General features: G+C 47.9%; 1 protein-coding gene across 1 annotated transcript in view; it reads left to right on the forward strand.

Annotated features, from left to right (window-relative positions):
- Positions 1–951: 951 nt before the first annotated feature.
- Positions 952–18,461, forward strand: part of LPCAT1 (lysophosphatidylcholine acyltransferase 1) — a 56,548-nt gene continuing 39,038 nt past the window's right edge. The window contains exons 1-4 of the mRNA XM_004380280.2: positions 952–1,091; positions 7,439–7,653; positions 13,141–13,253; positions 17,070–17,130. Of these exons, the coding sequence (XP_004380337.1) occupies positions 958–1,091; positions 7,439–7,653; positions 13,141–13,253; positions 17,070–17,130 (523 nt within the window). The 5' untranslated portion in view covers positions 952–957. The remainder of the gene's footprint in view (positions 1,092–7,438; positions 7,654–13,140; positions 13,254–17,069; positions 17,131–18,461) is intronic.

Genomic DNA, 18,461 nt, shown 5'->3' on the forward strand with positions numbered 1-18,461 from the left:
TCCCCTAAGCTTTGGTGGTGGTGGTAACTGCCGTCAAGTCAGCCCTCGACTCGTGACAACCCCATGCACAACAGAATGAAATTCTGCCCGGTCCTGGGCCATCCCCATGATGGGTTGCAGATTGGACCATTGTGATCCATCAGGGTTTTCCTTGGCTGATCTTCAGAAGTAGATCGCCAGGCCTTTCTTCCTGGTCCATCTTAGTCTGGAAGCTCCGCTGAAACCTGTTCGTTATCATAGCAACATGCAAGCCACCATAACAGATGGGTGGTGGCTGCACATGAGGTACCCTGGCCGGAAATTGAACCCGGGCCTCCATGAGGAAGGTGAGGGTTCTTCCACTGAACCACCGAACCTGTGCTGAGCTGCAGCCTCTGATTTGCCTGGGCTCCTGCCCTTCCCCAGCCCATTCCCTGGGCTCCGGGTCTTCCTTGAGCTGGAAAGTTGCACCTTTGGCCTCATGTTCAGGCTTAAGTTCCCTACTGACTGGCCCGCCTTTTCACAGAACCTGCTTATTGTCGTGTGAGCATTCTCGGATCCTCGTGAACGATTTCTAGGGGAAGCTAAGAACGGGGTGGCATTTCTTCTGTGCAGATGACAACGATGAGTGAGGCCACGGCTCCCGGTGCGGGGCCCTTGTGGGTACCTGTGTGAGTCGGGGGGGAGCCTCCACGGACTTGCAGGAGAAAATGCCCAGTCTCATTCCTAAGTCCCCCAATCAGTGGGAGGTTAGTAAGGAAAGGGCAGGGTTGGAACACACAGACAGGGTACTCAGTAGGTGAGTGTCCTGTGCAGCACGCTCTGCAGGGCGTTCTGTGTCACTACGCATGAGGACGGAGCTCGGGCGTCGCGGGCGGGCCTGTGCCCTGAGCGCCGTCTCCCTGCGTTGCTTTGCTAAACCACGTGGGCGGCAGTGCTTCTGAGTAACGCCCTCCTGTGTCCCCCCAGATCGCCATCATGACGCTGACTCTCTTCCCCATCCGGCTCCTGTTCGCCGCCTTCATGATGCTGCTCGCCTGGCCCTTTGCGTTTGTGGCTTCGTTGGGATCTGCTGAGAAAGAACCGGAACAGCCACTGGCCTTGTGGCGGAAGTAAGTTGATTGGTGATGACTGTGGGTGCTCCAGCGTGCCGTGTGCACGGGGCTGCGCAGCCAGAACAAACCTTACTCCATCCCAACGTCCTCGTGTCTCCCACCTGCACTCACCCCTCTTCCCTTCCTGAGGCCCCATGCCCACCGCGCATCCCTGCTCACCTGCCCCCTGGTGTGGGCTCTGCAGGGTTAGTATCCCCTGACCCTGCATCTAAACCGTACTGTCCCTAAGCATTAAGTATAAATAAACCACGCCTATTCTGTCGATGGCCATACTGTGAATGTATCCTAACTAAAGATCAAATGAAGGCCAAAAAATAATAAAAAATTAAACAAAATCACAGTTTTTTCTTGTTACATTTACATTCCTAAAGCTGTTCTTCTAGCTGAAGGAATATGCCGTTAGTAAATAAGTAGCTGAGATGGAAGTCTTTTCATTGTCTTCAAAGCTAAAATTCGTACCGTAAAACCAAAGGGCCGACAGCCCTTCTGTGTGCTAACACTTCTTATCAATCGTAAGGAGTCCTTGAACAGTTTATTCAGAAACAGAAATATTAATAGTTGAGTTCAGGGGTTGGCAATCTATGAGGGCCAAATCCATCCACTTCCTGTTCTTGTAAATAAAGTTTTATTGGAACACATCCATGCCCATTCATCTGCATATTGTCTGTGGTTGCTTTTGCCATGCTATGTCGGCAGAGCTGAGCAGTTGAGACAGAGGCAGAATGACCCACAGTCTAAAATATTCACCACCTGGCCCTGTAGTTTAATGGATTGGCCCAGTACACCTTTCTCTGGCATTATCTGATGTTTGGGCTTTGTATGTGGTAATAGTAACATGAGTGAGAAAACATGTGGCATAGAGCTAGCATCTGTCTCTGAAACTGGTTCTCGCTGATATGTGTGTGTGTGCATGGGAGACAGGCTGCGTGGGGGGAAGGCGGCACCCTCCTTTCTCCCAGTTAAGGCTGCATCCAGGCATGTCACAGCCATGCTGTGTGGCAGTCTGGGCACTGTGGTGACACCCTCCCACTGGGTCTTCATGCGTCCTGCTGGTGGCGTTTCCCATTCTTGGACAGTTCTCTGCATGTTTTCTAATGGACTTCGGCATTTCTTCCTCCCGAGGTGGCTGTCTCCACCGTCTTTCCCCGGCACAGTGCCTGGTTCACGGGGCGGCTCGGGAAGAATTTCCTGACTTACTGACTGACTGACTGACTGCACTGACTACATGAGTGAGTGACTGACTGAGTGAACAAACGTGCGCTGCCCATCTGGGCAGTGTGAGCTGTGGTTATCTAGGGGTGCTGGGACCACTGCTGGTTTTTGGTTTCTTCTTTTTTTCCTTCTTGGATTTTCTAAATTCTCTTTAAAGAACACTCTTTACCTTGAGGTTCATTTTTTAAATGTTGCTTTCATCATAGAATATAAATTTGATGTCAAATATGGAATCAAGCAAAACCTAGACCAAATCGGAATCAGAATTTCAGTTTGGCTAGGCTGAGAAGCTGTAACTGGAAAGCGGAGATTTTGTCGTTTTTGACAAATTCTTGGTGACTTATTAGGTTTTGGTTTTGAGTGACGGTAGTTTAATGAATCTTTCCCAGTACTTTTTGGCTGGATTTCCTACTTCTCCGTCTCTCTTCCTGGACTGACACCCTCCCCCTCGTTCCTCTCCTCTCTGATGGCTTGGGATCCTCACACAGCTGTGATTTCTGTCTTTCTAAGATGAATTGCTCTCGTGGTTTTCCATTCCCCCCGTGCTCAGCCTTGTGCTGCTTTTCTAGCCTGTGAATAATTTACTGGGCTTTATCAGATTATCTGATAAACAGTCCTCAACAAGCTCTAGGTTCCAGCACCCTCAAAGCTTCTGTAATACGTATCTCACGGGAGTGTGTGAAGTGTTTCATGAGAGTTAAACATTGAGATTTCACGTGTCACTCAGTGTCGGAGTGAGTGGGGATTAACTGCATGTCGTGTGTGTGCCCTGTATGTGTGTTGCATCCCCTGTCACTTGTGTGTGTCATACATACGTGTGCCATGCTGCATGTCATTCCATGCATGTGCCGTACCTCATTGTGTCCCTGACCCCAAATAACCCTCAGTGTTTCTCCTCAGCAGCATTTATTAAAAACTCAGTCCCCCACCCTGGCTTTGGTGCTTGAAGGGAACAAGAAAGAAGAGCAAACATTCACGTCAGACCCCTCTAAGAAAAAACTGCAGTACAAGTGCCTGGATTTGGGAGACAGGGATTAGGAAAAGACAGATTCAGAAATAACCAGATTGCGAGTATACGACACTTTTGTAAAGAACAATCGTGTCGCGGTGTGGCGAATTACAGTTGTTTCGTGTCTCCACAGTTTTGAATAGATTGATGTTAGTTAAAAGGGGATTCTTGCTGAATCTCATTTGGTAATGTGTAGGATTTTATCTTAAAAAGTTAATAGATACTCAGGTTTGACATGCATAAAACTTGTTTAGTTTATTGCAAGGCATGCAAATAAGACCTCACAACATTCATTTAGAACCAGAGGATCAGAATTAACAATTGTAATTACAATGTTGGTTAAATGGCTAGAGTCCAGATCTTTCGAGTTCAGGCTTTTACCTTTAACAAGAGGTCTCGGGAGGAAGGCTAAACCGCAGCTTGAACTTGGTGGAGGTTCCTCGTGGCGGTCTGAGGTCGGTGTCGGCGGACGGAATCGCAGTTCCATCTCTGCCTTTTCTCAGTGAGTGAGCAGAAATTTAGGGTTTATATGTGAATTTGTCACCTTGGCTCCACATGACGACGGCCAGCATGACGTCAGAGGCTATTATGTTATGTCTTTTCTCCAGGGTTAGAGAGTAGCCAAGTGATGCGTCTTTTCTTCAAGGTTAGAGATTAGGGAGGTTGTTTGGATTTATGTTATGTTTTCTTGTGTCACAGCATGCCAGGTCAAAATGAGCTTAAAGGGTGTTTACATTCTTTGCATACTTCTCATGCTTCTATTTTTCTGTGTCTGAGTTTGGAAATCTTCTAAATGACTTTCTCAGGGCTTACAGTTTCTAATGACTTATAGTAAATGTTAGAGAGTCTCACAAAGGTAGACGTATTTCTGTTTTTAAGTTCACGTTATGAGTGTTTATACAAATGGACTTTGAAAGCACAATAGTGACTTGTACCTTATGGGATTTGAGATCATTATAGAAACATGCAGAACACATGTCATTCAAACCCTCCTAAAATAAAAATCTTGGGTTTTCGATGAGAAGAGGAATGACATTGCAAAAGACCCTTACACTCTAAGTTACTTCCAAAATACAAAGTGTCATAAAAACTAAGCCACCCTTTTGGCAAATCCCAACCACTGGTGCCAGCAGCTGAGCCCGACCTGGTGGTGGCGGGCCATGAGCTATGATCAGCCTGCCGTGCGTGACTTTGAAGGGGCCCCTTTTCTTAGTGCTGCATCCCAGGCCTCATTCCCAGGTGTGGGGTGTCCATCCACACAACTGACCCTCCAGGTACCAGGTACATGGCATACACACAGGCTTGCGGGTGGAGCTCGACAGCCATTTCGTTCCCCTCTGATGGGTGTGTCTCTTTCATAAAAGATCGGAATTTAATCCCCACTGTTTTCCAGCTCCACTTCTTCCTCCTGCCTCTGAGCCTGCCCTCCTGGGTCTAACTCCTTTCCTGCTACTGCCTCCTCCTCCACCTCGTTTCTTCCTGCTCTGTATCATGGGTGCTATCAGATTTTATCTTTTGGACGTTTTTATTGTGAAAAATGCATACAGAAAAGCACATTTAAAAATGTACGGTTGAACAAATAATTAAAAAGTGCACACCTGTGTAATCACACCCAGATCTACAACCAGAGCATCACCACGCCCTGGGGCCCCTCCCCAGGGACACACTGCCCCACCTGCTTTCTGTTGTCCAAAGGTATGTTCCAGCGGTGAGCCTCTCACCTGCCGGCCTGTGCCCCTCATCGTCAGGGGCTGTGTCTGCTGTGTTAACATTTGATTTGGGGTCTCCCAAAAGAAGGAGGTCAATATTCAGGCACATCTGCCATCTTGAGGGCGTTGGTGGTTCAGGGGTAGAATTCTCACCTTCCATGCAGGAGACCCAGGTTTGATTCCTGGCCGGTACACCTCATGCACAGCCACCACTTGTCCATTAGTGGATGCTTGCACGCTGCTATGATGCTGAACAGGTTTCAGTGGAGCTTCCAGACTAAAACAGACCAGGAAGAAAGGTCTGGTGATCTATTTCTGGAAATCAGCCAATGAAAACCCTGTGGATCACAACAGTGATCAGCAACTAATCATGGGGATGGCGCAAGACGGGGCAGCATTTAATTTCGTCATGCATGGGCTCGCCATGAGTCAGTTGCCAACTCAATGGCGTCTAATGGCAACAACATCTGTTGTCTTAAATCATAAACTCTTTTCCTTCAGCAAATTATCCCCCCAAATCTTGCTGGTTGCTTTAGCTGAAGCTCCTACACTTTGATTAATAGAAGATCCAAATCGTTTTAAAAATGAAAGCTTGGTCTCAGGGAACATCTAGCTCAAATTGGCATAACATAGTTTATAAAGAAAGTGTTCTACATCCTACTTTGGTGAGTAGCGTCTGGGGTCTTAAAAGCTTGTAAGTGGCCATCTAAGATACTCCACTGCTCCTGCCCCATCTGGAGCAAGGAAGAATGAAGAAAACCAAAGGCACAAGGGAAAGATTAGTCCAAAGGACTAACGGACCACAACTACCACAGCCTCCACCAGACTGAGCCCAGTACAACTAGATGGTACCCGGCTATCACCACTGACTGCTCTGACAGGGATCACAATAGAGGGTCCCAGACAGAGCTGGAGAAAAATGTAGAAGAAAATTTTAACTTACAAAAAAAGACTAGACTTACTGGCCTGCCAGAGACTGGAGAAACCCTAAGAATATGGCCCCCAGATACACTTTTAATTCAGCACTGAAGTCACTCCTGAGGTTCACCCTTCAGCCAAAGATAAGACAGGCCCATAAAACAAAACGAGACTAAATGGGCACACCAGCCCAGGGACAGGGTCGAGAAGGAAGGAGACAACAGGAAAGCTGATAACGGGGAACTCAAGGTCGAGAAGGGGAGAGTGTTGACATGTCGTGGGTTTGGCAGCCAATGTCACCAAACAGTATGTGTATTAATTGTTTAATGAGAAACTAATTTACTCTGTAAACCTTCATCTAAAGTACAAAAAAATTTTTTTTTTTAATAATAATAATTTTTAAAAAACTAAAGCTTGGTCCCCAGTGCTTCAGTGTGTAGCCACACAGTAGATGTTTATCATCCAGATAAGAGTCGTCTTTCTGGGTGGCACCTGGAGAGGCTCTGTGCCCTTCCAGGGATAGGCCACTGGTTAGGTGTGGTGGGACTCACTCTTGGCATTCGCTTGAAACTGTGTTTTCCAGCCACTTGGGAAAATCAGTCTGGTATGTTTTCAGTGTCTTATTTTGCTGTGCGGTGGTTTTGTGCAATTTGATCACCCACTTAGCCCAGCGACTAAATGAGATTTGGCTCTTTAGAAAGATGAATTCTTCTCTCCAGGAACTAAGGTTTGTGCAGCTCGTGGTTACTCACACGTCAAGGGCCCTTCACCCAGAGCACAGTTCCGTGACGTGCTAAGTGATGATCTGATCTGTAGCTTGTCAGAGAGATTACTGTGGACAGAACGCACAAATTTAGATGCTTAAACTCCCATGTATTTTAAAGAGAAGCAAATAAAGAACAGATCCAGCTAATCTAGGCTGATCTTTACTTTGTTTTCCAAATTTATTGTCATTTCATTTCATCCAGAAACAGCTCGTTTTACTAACATCACGTCTGATTCCAGGAAGCTCGGGCGTCTTGTGGGAATATGAGACTGGGGAGTTCTTGGCAGATCTCAATATAAAACTACATGCTTAGAATGCAAGTGATAAATGTCTAACATTTAAGGTCTTCACGGCTTTAGTTTTGGCCTCTGGGCCATGTTCTGTTATTATTCTAAAGCCCTGTGTTGTATTAATGCATTCAGTATTTCTTAATAAAATGAAGACGTTCAACTGAGCGTTGGAAGTCAGAGGGGAAGAAAGCACAGTACCGTTTTTCCTCCCTCAAGTGGACATTTCGGTAACGGCTATTGCAAATACTGGTTGGTCTGGACCTACACCCTGGATAGTCACTTGCACAGGTCCCCAAGCTCAGATCCTCATGCCAACATCTTTGAGAGTGGGCTTAATTAACCTGCAGCAGTGACACTCTGGGTGGTATGATTGCAAGCTTTGGGGCCTTGCCTATACCCCCTCTTGGCTTCAGGTCTCACGGCAGTGCCTTCTCTTGCAGGGTCGTGGACTTACTGCTCAAGGCCATCATGCGGACCATGTGGTTTGCCGGCGGCTTCCACCGGGTGACCGTGAAGGGGCGGCAGGCCCTACCAACTGAGGCGGCCATCCTGACCCTGGCACCACACTCCTCATACTTCGACGCCATCCCCGTGACTATGACCATGTCATCCATCGTGATGAAGGCGGAGAGCAGGGACATCCCGATATGGGGAAGTAAGTGCATCTGCCCACCCCTCCCAGGCAGCTCCGACCAGGCGCCATGCCCACGCAAAGCAGGGCTCACCCTCATCCCCTTGTCTTTTCTCTGCTGTGGTTTTCCTCCATGACATCGTTGTCATGATTTTTATTCGCACCCAAGTGCCCTCAAATAATCCTAACACTGAAGTGCTTATACAAGTTATATTTAATAAGTATGTATTACCTTTATCAGGACTCCCTGGGTGGTGCTAATGGTTAACACACTCGACTGCTAACGGAAAGGTTGGAGGTTCAAGTCCACCCAGAGGCACCTCGAGGAAAGGCCTGGCTATCTACTTCAAAAAATCGGCCATTGAAAACCGTATGGAGTGCAGTTCTGCACTGACACACATGGAGTCATGGGTCAGAATCTACTCAACAGCAAATTTTTTTTTTAATTATCTTTATCAGGTAGTAAGTTCTAGAGGTCTTTGAGAACAACTTAGTGACTCTGACTAGGTGTACTAGTTACTCTATCGTAAACGAGTCACTCAGTGACTGCTGAAACAAATTGCCACCAGCTCCCACTTCTCAGCCAGGTCCTACTGCAGACATAGTTTCTGCAGCATTGATGTCCCCTCCCCGTGCCCACACCCCCTGGAAACATCCCAACCCCACGGGTTGTCTTCATGGGAAATGCATACCCCTCCTCGTGCGTGGACTTGGGAAGCATTTTAGTGGAGTGTTAAAAGCAAGGTGATTGGAGATTGGGTGGATCCAAGCATGAATTCCACCTCTGTTCCTCAACTGGGCGCCTGTCCATCTGTGGCAGGAGTTTGCTTCCTTGGCCATGAAACAGTTAACAACTGATTCTGTGGATCAGCGGTTTGTGGCTGAAATAAAAGAATCACTTTTTTTTTTTTTTTAGTATGAAGTAAAAGAATGACTGTAGTCTTTGTTAAGCTCAGTTCTGCTCCAGCTCACCATTCTAGCCAGCCGAGGTCTCACTGGGCGACCAGCTAGGAGGCATACACTTGGCTGGTCTTTGGTCTCCTTGCCACAAACAGTGTAGCAGATTGCACTGTGGGAGTTAGCAGTTTTCAGTGATGTTAATTACAAAACAAAAGCACAGAGAAGGTGTGCTCCCCACAGATGCGTGACCCATAAAAATAAAAAGTAGGGTGAGGAGCCCCACCTCTAAATTGACCAAGATTCCTAAAGGGAAGGTTTGCAAACGCTTGCAGACTCCTGTCATGGGGATATTAGGCCAGTAATAGAGAACCGGCTTTTCCAAAGAAAGGATTATCGGGTTAAATTCTAGGAATTTTCTGCACGCTGGGCAGAGATCATTGGAGGATTTTACAGTTGACTTTTATAACTCCAAGAAGTCACTACAGATCCCTAGGCATAAAGGAGTGCAGTTGCTGGTAGAGGAACTGGAAAGATGTTTGGGGTTTTGTGGAGAAGGAGCTTGCTCTGTTTGTTTCTTTGCAGTTTGCAGGCTTGAGGCTGCGGACTCAGCGTTTCAGAAGTTCTGGCATTGGGAGATGAGGTCATCTCACAGTCATGCAGTTATGCAAAATCCTCCTAAAACCTTGGCTTTGATTATGGCTCAAGTCACCAGTTAGAGTCAGCATGGATCATAGTTGCATTCACTTGTCTGTGTTGCTGAGTTCAGGGCATCAAAAGCCGATGTTGTTAGTTGAGTCTGCTGGGAGCTAGGCTTTGAGACCACCACCATGTGTCGGTTGGTTGTACTGTGCTGGCTTGTGTGTTGCTGGTGCTGGAAGCTCTGCCAGCAGTATTTCCAATACCAGCAGGGTCACACACGGTGGACAGGTTTCAGCGTAGCTTCCAGACTAAGACAGACTAGGAAGAAAGGTCTGGTGATCTACTTCTGAAAATTAGCCAATGAAAACCTTATGGATCACAGCAGAACACTGTCTGATACAGTGCTGGAAGAGGAGCCCCCGAGGTTGAAAGACACTCAGAATACACAGCGACCGCCACAATGGACTTGAGCATACCAGTGATCGTGAAGATGGTGCAGAACTGGGCAACATTTTGTTCTGTTGTACATGCGTTCACCATGAGTCAGAGCCAACGCGACGGTAACTAACACTAGGCTTTGAAATCAGAGTGGGGTTCCCGGCCCAGCCCACTACTGACTCTAACCCTCAGGGTATCGGGGAAAATAGTCGCCACCATGTTCTCTCTGTGTCCAGAGGGTCCTCTGTGTATATTTTCCTATTTTAAGTTATTTTATGAATAATTTATAGAAGCAAGAGTAAAGGAATAGCAACAAACAACTTTTATTTGAAATTTTAATAAGAATTTAAGTATAGCACACCTAAAATTTTATCCCATCTTTTCCTGATTTTGGCAGTATGCATGTCTGAGAGGGACACGGTCCTAGGACGGTGGCTATCTGCTCGTTCCCTGTCCAGCATTAGCCTGGAACCCATCCGTCGTGTGAATACAGATTCTGGAGTTCACCTCCATCTGTAGTGGGCTCTAACTCATCCTTGCTCTGGCTTCTCTTCTTATACTTGGTTTGTGACGCACGATACTTTTGAACTCTTCGACAGCTCACGGTTTTGTTGAAGAGAAGACAGTTATCTATTTTGTTCCATAATTACAGAATTACTTTAATTTTTAGATTTATAAATACCAATTAGAATGATCGATCCAATGATTTTTTTTTTTTCATTTTTCCATCATTTATTTCCTTTCAAAAGGAAAAAACCAAACCCATTGCCGTCGAGGTGATTCCGTCTCATAGCGACCCCGTAGGTCAAAGTAGAACTGCCCCATAGGGTTTCCAAGGAGTGGCTGGTGGATTCGCACCACTGACCTTTAGGTTAGCAGCTGAGCTCTTCACCACTGCTCCATCAGGGCTCCTATTTCCTTTCAGTCACCTTTATATACACACTGCCTTTGGCGCTTGTCCATTTACAAACCTTATCAAATAAATGTTGATGCATAAATGTCAAAAAGAGATGAAAGAATGCAGCCACACATTTCTTCTTCTTTTTAGTACAGTAGGACAGTTCAAGTTCCTGTTGCCCAACAGTGTGAGGTGAATTCCTTCCTGTTGAAGGACTAACTGGATGAGAAACCATAGTTACCAGAAACGCATTGTTCACTCACGATTCTTGAGTTTGAGAAAATTCACCTCGGATGTCACCATCAGAAGATGCACAACTGAGACTTTGCTCAGTCGTTTTCACCATCATCCTTAGAGTCTAGAGAGCTACTTTCTGTCTCACTGCGTTTATCTCCTGAACTGTCTAAGAATCATGAAGCACCTTCCTCTGTCAATTTTGTTCTCTTTGCCACTGTGGACAGAAAATGAGAACTTCCGAAATCTCAACTCTGTTCGATGAAACAAACCAACCAGCAAGATTCAGAGATGGTGTCTGCAGACTGCTGTTACACCCTCTTGAAAGAGGTGCAGTACTTTGGGCAAAACGATACGGAAACTGAAAGGTGGTGCAGTCGGGATCATTTATTTCACTGTTGCATTGGTTTCTCCACCAGCCGTCTGTCAGTCTGTTGTGCTGTGGTGATTTGCTGTGATGCTGGAAGCTGTGCCACCAGTATTTCAAATACCAGCAGGGTCACCCATGGTGGACAGGTTTCAGTGAAGCTTCCCGACTAAGACAGACTAGGAAGAAAGGCCTGTGATCTATTTCTGAAAATTAGCTCATGAAAACCCTACATAGAACAGTCACTAGAAAAGGACATCCTGTTTGGTAAAGTAGAGGGTCAAGGAAAATGAGGGAACCCCTCAAGGAGATGGACTGACACAATAACCACAACGGTGGACTGAAAACACCCCAACAATCATGAAGACGGTGCTGGACCAGGCAGTGTTTCCTTCTGTTACACATGGGGTGGCTATGAGTTGGAACCAACTCGATGGCACCTAGCAACAACATTGTCATAGACAGTTCCATCATTCTCCCCTTTTCTGCTCATTTAGTCATTTTTAGCAGAGTCAGGAATATTCAGTGAATAAGGATGAAATCGTTCCTAGAATGGTTGAATGCCAAAAGTTTCAAGACACAAGAAAAATAAGATCTCTGTGATCCACCATGTATCTTAGATTTTATAGAAGTGTCCCATGGACCCAAATGGTAATTGCAAGATAGAGGGAATTTTATTCTTTTCTTAAAATACATTTTCTCTTTACTATTTGGAAGACCTCCAAGAAAGGATGAACGTCATGAAGGATTATTCCTTACAAATAGTAAAAACACTCAGAAAAGAAACTCAAAATCTAGATGTGGGCCCAGCAGAGGACTGACCCATAGTAGCCGCGGCAGCCTGAGGTAGGCTGTGATGACACCACCCTCAGCTGGTGCTGGGAAGGTTGATGTGTCTGATGAAGCGTCCAGCTCATCATGGTCTCTCAAGGAAGGAAGCTGTCTAATGGAGGGGGATAATTTTATTCTACGGTCTGTTCAGAGTTTAGTAAGAAAAAAATGTCTCTACTTTTAAGTCCCCTTGAGAGAGCGAGCTGATGTTTTGGTTGTTGCTGTCATTTGAGGCTGGGTGGGTGCCATCCTTCATGGCTGTGCATGTGTCTTGTGACCCTGGCCCCACACCTAGGAGAGGCCGTATGGCACAGGGGCTGGAATCAGGGGGTGTGTTAGTTTCTGTGGCTGCTGTAACACACTGCCACAGACTGGCGACTGAAAGCAGCAGAGATTTCTTTCTTTGCCCCTCTGGAGGCCAGAGGTCTAGAATCAAGATGTTGGCAGGGCCTTCTCCCTCTGGAGGCTCTAGGGACCTTTCCTTGCCTCTTCCAGCTTCCAGGGGCTCTGGACGTTCCTTGGCTCATGACACATCACTCCAGTCTGCTTCTGTCTTTACATGGCCTTCTTTTCTGTGTCTACCTCTGTGTTCCTTCTCTTTCTAGAAGGACATTAATCATAGTGGGTGAGGGGCCACCCTACCCCCATATGACCTGGTGCTCACTTAACTGATTACGTCTGCAGAGACACTATTTTCCAGATAAGACCCCATTCACAAGCATTGGGGCTTAGGATTTGAGCATATGGTTTTGAGGACACAATTCAACCCTTATCAGGAGGGTTGGTGGGCACCCAGCTGTGTGATCCCGGCCCCTCTGACTCTGGAGCCTTGGGTCTCCCTCGCCTTCCCCCTCCTCTGTTATCATGGGTGACCAGAGACAGACTGCCCCCTGGTGGGGACCAGCTTCTGTTCTGTACACTTTACTCTGATTTACCGGCCCGTGAATAAGTGTTGCTTTTGGCCTTGTGGATTGTCGGCCTGGAGCAAGTTGCTCGGAACGCTGGTGGCCGATTCACAGCCCGCTGCGGCGCAGCCCTGACTTGTTAGTCTTGCTCACTGGGCATCTCCAGGGTCTCATGTCTCACGGGGCCCTGGGGCGGTCCCCCTGCCATCGGTCCCCACACCACTGTCCAGCCCTGCCCCTGCCCACATTGGCGGGAGTGGTGCACTGCAGTGTTACAGCCTCGCCTTGTCTGTTTTCAGCTCTGATCAAGTACATCCGGCCAGTGTTTGTGTCGCGATCAGACCAGGACTCACGCAGGAAAACAGTGGAAGAGATAAAGAGACGGGCGCAGTCAAACGGGCAGTGGCCACAGGTACGCAGCCTCACTCCCACTGTGTATGGGTTCATTTCCAAAAATGTGAACTTTGAGGTTGGGAGGAAAAAGAAGAAGAAACAAAAGGATCTTCTCTGGAGGCTGAGTTTCATTTCCTTTTGTGCGTGTGTGTGTGTGTGTGTGCGTGCGTGCGTGCGTGCGTGCGTGCGTGCGTGCGTGCGTGCGTGCGTGTGTGTGTGAGAGAGTGAGAGAAAGAATCCAGAAAGGTGTTAAATAGTAGGTACTTTGGTTTTAGGAGGCCCTGGGTGGCACAAGTGGTTAAGCACTTGGCTACTAACCAAAAGGTTAGAGGTTCAAGTCCACCCAGAGGCACCTTAGAAGAAAGGCCTGGTGATCTACTTCCAAAAAAACCAGCCATTGAAAACCCTGTGGAACGCAGTTCTACTCTGACACACATGGGGTCGCCATGAGTCAAAATCACCTCGACAGCAACTGGTACTGATGCTTTGGTTTTGATGCCTGGAATTTTAAAATTAAAATAAGGAAAGATGCATTCTCAGATGCGGCTCAAATTCCTGAATCATCTTGACTGAAAATTCATTTCTGTGTGAGGTCTGACTCAGAGAGAGCTGGAGCCCTGCCCTCACGTGGTCAGCAGAGTCTAATCTCTGTGTTGCTGCATTATGTATAAGGTATATCACTTACTCTAAAATTCCTAGACTGAACTTACTGGCACGTGATATTCGGCAGGCTGGCCACAGAAGGCCTGACTCCAGCTGGAAAGCGGCACCTCCTTGATTTTTGTGTATACAAGTTTGTTTGGCCTACGTTGGTTTTTTGGGTTTTTTTTTTTCCTTTCAATTGGCAAGAACTTAAAAGCTGAAAGTGTCACATGACTATCTGGGTTCTAGCTGCTCTGGAGAAATTAGAGGGTCTGGCTCAAGGGCATGGGCTCCCATGGACAGCCTTGGGTGGTGGGTGCTGGCCCAGGGTCAGCCCTTTGAGAGGTCTGTGACCTCAAGGCTGCCCCTGCCGCCCCCCCGCTTCTCCATTCAGTTGACCAGCCTGCCCCTCAGAGGTGCAAAAGTTGGAGTGACATTGGCTTAGTGTGTCTACAGATGGTCTTCCTTCATTGTCCGGAGTGGAAAACAACTTCATGGGATACATTTTCCAACACGTGCGGGTAATTTTAGTTTATTGTGAATTATTGGAAATCCGGTATGAGTCAGAGTAATTGAAAGCACCAGTGTGAAAGGGGTACCCTTGTTAGTGGCATAAGTATAGTTAATGAAAGGAGGACCTCTGTCGGTGGTGTGAGTATAGTGAGTGAAAGGAGTACCTTAGTCAGTAGTGTGAGTATAGTGAATGGAAGGAGGACCTCTGTTTGTGGTGTGAGTATAGTGAATGGAAGGAGGACCTCTGTCGGTGGTGTGAGTATAGTGAGTGAAAGGAGTACCTTAGTCGGTGGTGTGAGTATGGTGAATGGAAGGAGGACCTCTGTTTGTGGTGTGAGTATAGTGAATGGAAGGAGGACCTCAGTCGGTGGTGTGAGTATAGCGAGTGAAAGGAGTATCTTAGTCGGTGGTGTGAGTATAGTGAATGGAAGGAGGACCTCTGTTTGTGGTGTGAGTATAGTGAATGGAAGGAGGACCTCTGTCGGTGGTGTGAGTATGGTGACTGGAAGGAGGACCTCTGTCGGTGGTGTGAGTACAGTGACTGGAAGGAGGACCTCTGTCGGTGGTGTGAGTATGGTGACTGGACGGAGGACCTCAGTTGGTGGTGTGAGTATGGGGAATGGAAGGAGGACCTCAGTCAGTGGTGTGAGTATGGTGACTGGAAGGAGGACCTCTGTCGGTGTGAGTACAGTGATTGGAAGGAGGACCTCAGTCGGTGGTGTGAGTATGGTGACTGGAAGGAGGACCTCAGTCGGTGGTGTGAGTATGGTGACTGGAAGGAGGACCTCTGTCGGTGTGAGTACAGTGATTGGAAGGAGGACCTCAGTCGGTGGTGTGAGTATGGTGACTGGAAGGAGGACCTCAGTCGGTGGTGTGAGTATGGTGACTGGAAGGAGGACCTCTGTCGGTGTGAGTACAGTGATTGGAAGGAGGACCTCAGTCGGTGGTGTGAGTATGGTGACTGGAAGGAGGACCTCTGTCGGTGTGAGTACAGTGACTGGAAGGAGGACCTTAGTCGGTGGTGTGAGTATGGTGAATGGAAGGAGGACCTCAGTCAGTGGTGTGAGTATGGTGACTGGAAGGAGGACCTCTGTCAGTGGTGTGAGTATGGTGACTGGAAGGAGGACCTCTGTCGGTGTGAGTACGGTGACTGGAAGGAGGACCTCAGTCGGTGGTGTGAGTATGGTGAATGGAAGGTGGACCTCAGTCAGTGGTGTGAGTATGGTGACTGGAAGGAGGACCTCTGTCGGTGGTGTGAGTATGGTGACTGGAAGGAGGACCTCTGTCGGTGGTGTGAGTATGGTGACTGGAAGGAGGACCGCTGTCGGTGGTGTGATTATAGTGACTGGAAGGAGGACCTCTGTCGGTGGTGTGAGCATAGTGACTGGAAGGAGGACCTCTGTCAGTGGTATGAATATAGTGGATGGAAGGAGGACCTCAGTCGGTGGTGTGAGTATGGTGACTGGAAGGAGGACCTCAGTCGGTGGTGTGAGTACGGGCCCACAGTGGGCTACGGAGGCAGAAGGGAGCATGAGGCTCTATCCCTTAGCTTTGCTCATGGTGTAGAAAGAAGTCTGGCTCTGCTGAGATGCCCAAGAGATGGACTGTTGTTTCCTGCTTTTCCAACTTAATTTAAGCTCAGGAGCTATTTCAGTCCAAGTCCTGGCTCTCAGACGCCCCGTGACAGAACTTCACATTCTGGAAGCCGAATCAGATTGATGTGCTACGCCAGGCTCAGGTGGAGCCTGGGAAGCTGGGCTGCTCAGTCCTTGAGGAGGTCAGGAGAAAGGGTGGAGGGCCTGGCGGAGTGGCCTGGGCTCCTGGTGGCTGGGGAGGAGGACAGTGTGGTGGCCGCGGTCAGGGTGGGACCGAATGCGGCTAGGTGGCAGACAGCAGAGAGTGAATGCCAGAGTCCCAAACAGTGCCAGCAGCCTTGCCCGGGGCTGATGTCCAGGTGTTCCCCTTGATTTGTGGCACAGCCGCCATCAATAAAAGTATACAGGTAGCAACTTGGGCTTTTAGTTTTTAAGTATACATGTAAATAAATACATAATTTATAGAAGAGTGTGTGTGTGTGTGTGTGTGTGTGTGTGTGTGTGTGTGTGAGAGAGAGAGAGAGATGGGGGGGCGGGGAATGTATTCTTTTTTCTTTGTGAAAAGTTAAAATATAACAGAAGGCTACAGTCCCTTTGAGAAGGACCCCCAGCCAGTCACCCCAGCCTCGTCTCTCACAAGGATGACCACGCACGTGTTCTTCCAGACCTCTGCAAACGCACTTACAGATGTACCCATCTTACGGGTCACCGCTCGTTCACTTTGTTTCTCAAAAACGCCGTGTACCATGCGTCATTCTGTGACCTGCTGCTGACTCCCAGCAGTTAGTGACCTCATCCTGCTGGCTCACAGACAGCTGGCTAATCCTTTTTAACTGCTGTGCAATATTCCATAAGCAAGGGTGATCGTTGTACCATTGCTTATGATTGGGGAGGAAAAGAAAACAGAAGCAACCTAAATGACCATCTTCAGAGACACGTGCGCATTTAAACTTTTTCAGCTGAATCCGATTAAAGCCTCTGAATTATTTCACTAGCAGAGAAAATAATATTGTGCAGATTGGCACTTGTGAACTCTGAATTACGTATCCTTTAATAATGACTTTTTTTTTTTTTTTCATTTCAAGATAATGATTTTTCCAGAAGGCACTTGTACCAACAGGACTTGCCTAATTACCTTCAAGCCTGGTATGTAATTTTTCTTAATTATTTTTCTTCTGGAGAAAGGGAAAACATTAAAATAATGTTTTAGAATAATATATGTTAATAACAAAAAAAAAATTGTTTTTCTCTTGTATGTGGGGGTTTGTAAAAACATCCATAAACAAATCACAAAATAATTTTGGAATTTGACCCGAGGATTATAGTGTTTGCAGGAGGATGAAGACGACACAGTTCCAAAATGTGTGTAATGAAGCAGAAGCGTTTGCTTTGTTTTGAGGTGCAGATTAGTGGGTGTCCTGGAGTTGAGATAGCCCCCTTCACCTTTGGGAATGGTTCAAAGCAAAACAGCGTCAGGAAGATTTTGGTGGCTCTGCATGACTTCTTACTCTGAAGCTGACTGTCCACAGAGCCCACCCTGGCAATCCCAAACACAGAGGCCTGTGAGCAGGTGCCAGGCCCAGGTGGTCAGAGTCCCTTCCTGCTGGACCAGGTGATAAATACACGTGAGTGCCAGGCTGCTGTGCAGGACACTGGGCCCCAGGCTGTGAAGGCATGGGAATGGGCAGGCTGAGTTGGGCTTTGGGCATTTGTCAGAGTTTTACACGTGATGCTGTCATGTCTCCTGGTGTACTTCTGGAGACTGGTGCTGCTGTGGTGTGGTCTGTAGCCTGGTCAATTGTGTTTAGCCTGGTGTGTGTAGATGGCTTCCCATGGGATGGAGTTGGGGGCCACATGCAGTGCAATGCCTCACTGGGCTGTGCTGTGCTGTGCTGCTTCGTGGAGGGGAGGGGCCCGTGCTGGAGCCTCTGTCCGGGCACCGTGCTGAGCTGGAGGGGAGCCTCTGTCCGGGCACCGTGCTGAGCTGAAGGGGAGCCTCTGTCCGGGCACCGTGCTGAGCTGGGAGGGAAGCCTCTCTCCGGGCATCGCTGAGCTGGAGGGGAACTTCTGTTCGGGCACCGTGCTGAGCTGGAGGGGAGCCTCTGTCCGGGCACCGCTGAGCTGGAGGGGAGCCTCTGTCCGGGCACCGCTGAGCTGGAGGGGAGCCTCTGTCCGGGTACTGCTGAGCTGGAGGGGAGCCTCTGTCTGGCAGCTGAGAGCCATTTCTCCCACCTGTGCTGCACGCCCATGGTCCCTTCAGGGATTTGCACAGCTGCCCCCATCCCTGCCTCTCAGTGGGTGGATGGTAGGTTCTGCAGGTGGGGACTAAAATACACAGCTGGAAAGTGCTTGATTCCAGAACATTTCATTGTTTTTACAGTGTGTTGTTCTGTTTCTGTTTGAGTTGTATAGCTAATGTTTTGATTTTGTCCCTTTCTTCTTTTTTGCTGTGTGCATCTATTGCTATAAATTGACCT

The sequence above is a fragment of the Trichechus manatus genome, unplaced genomic scaffold (genome assembly GCF_000243295.1).
Source record: "Trichechus manatus latirostris isolate Lorelei unplaced genomic scaffold, TriManLat1.0 scaffold00072, whole genome shotgun sequence".
Taxonomy (NCBI): Eukaryota; Metazoa; Chordata; class Mammalia; order Sirenia; family Trichechidae; genus Trichechus; species Trichechus manatus.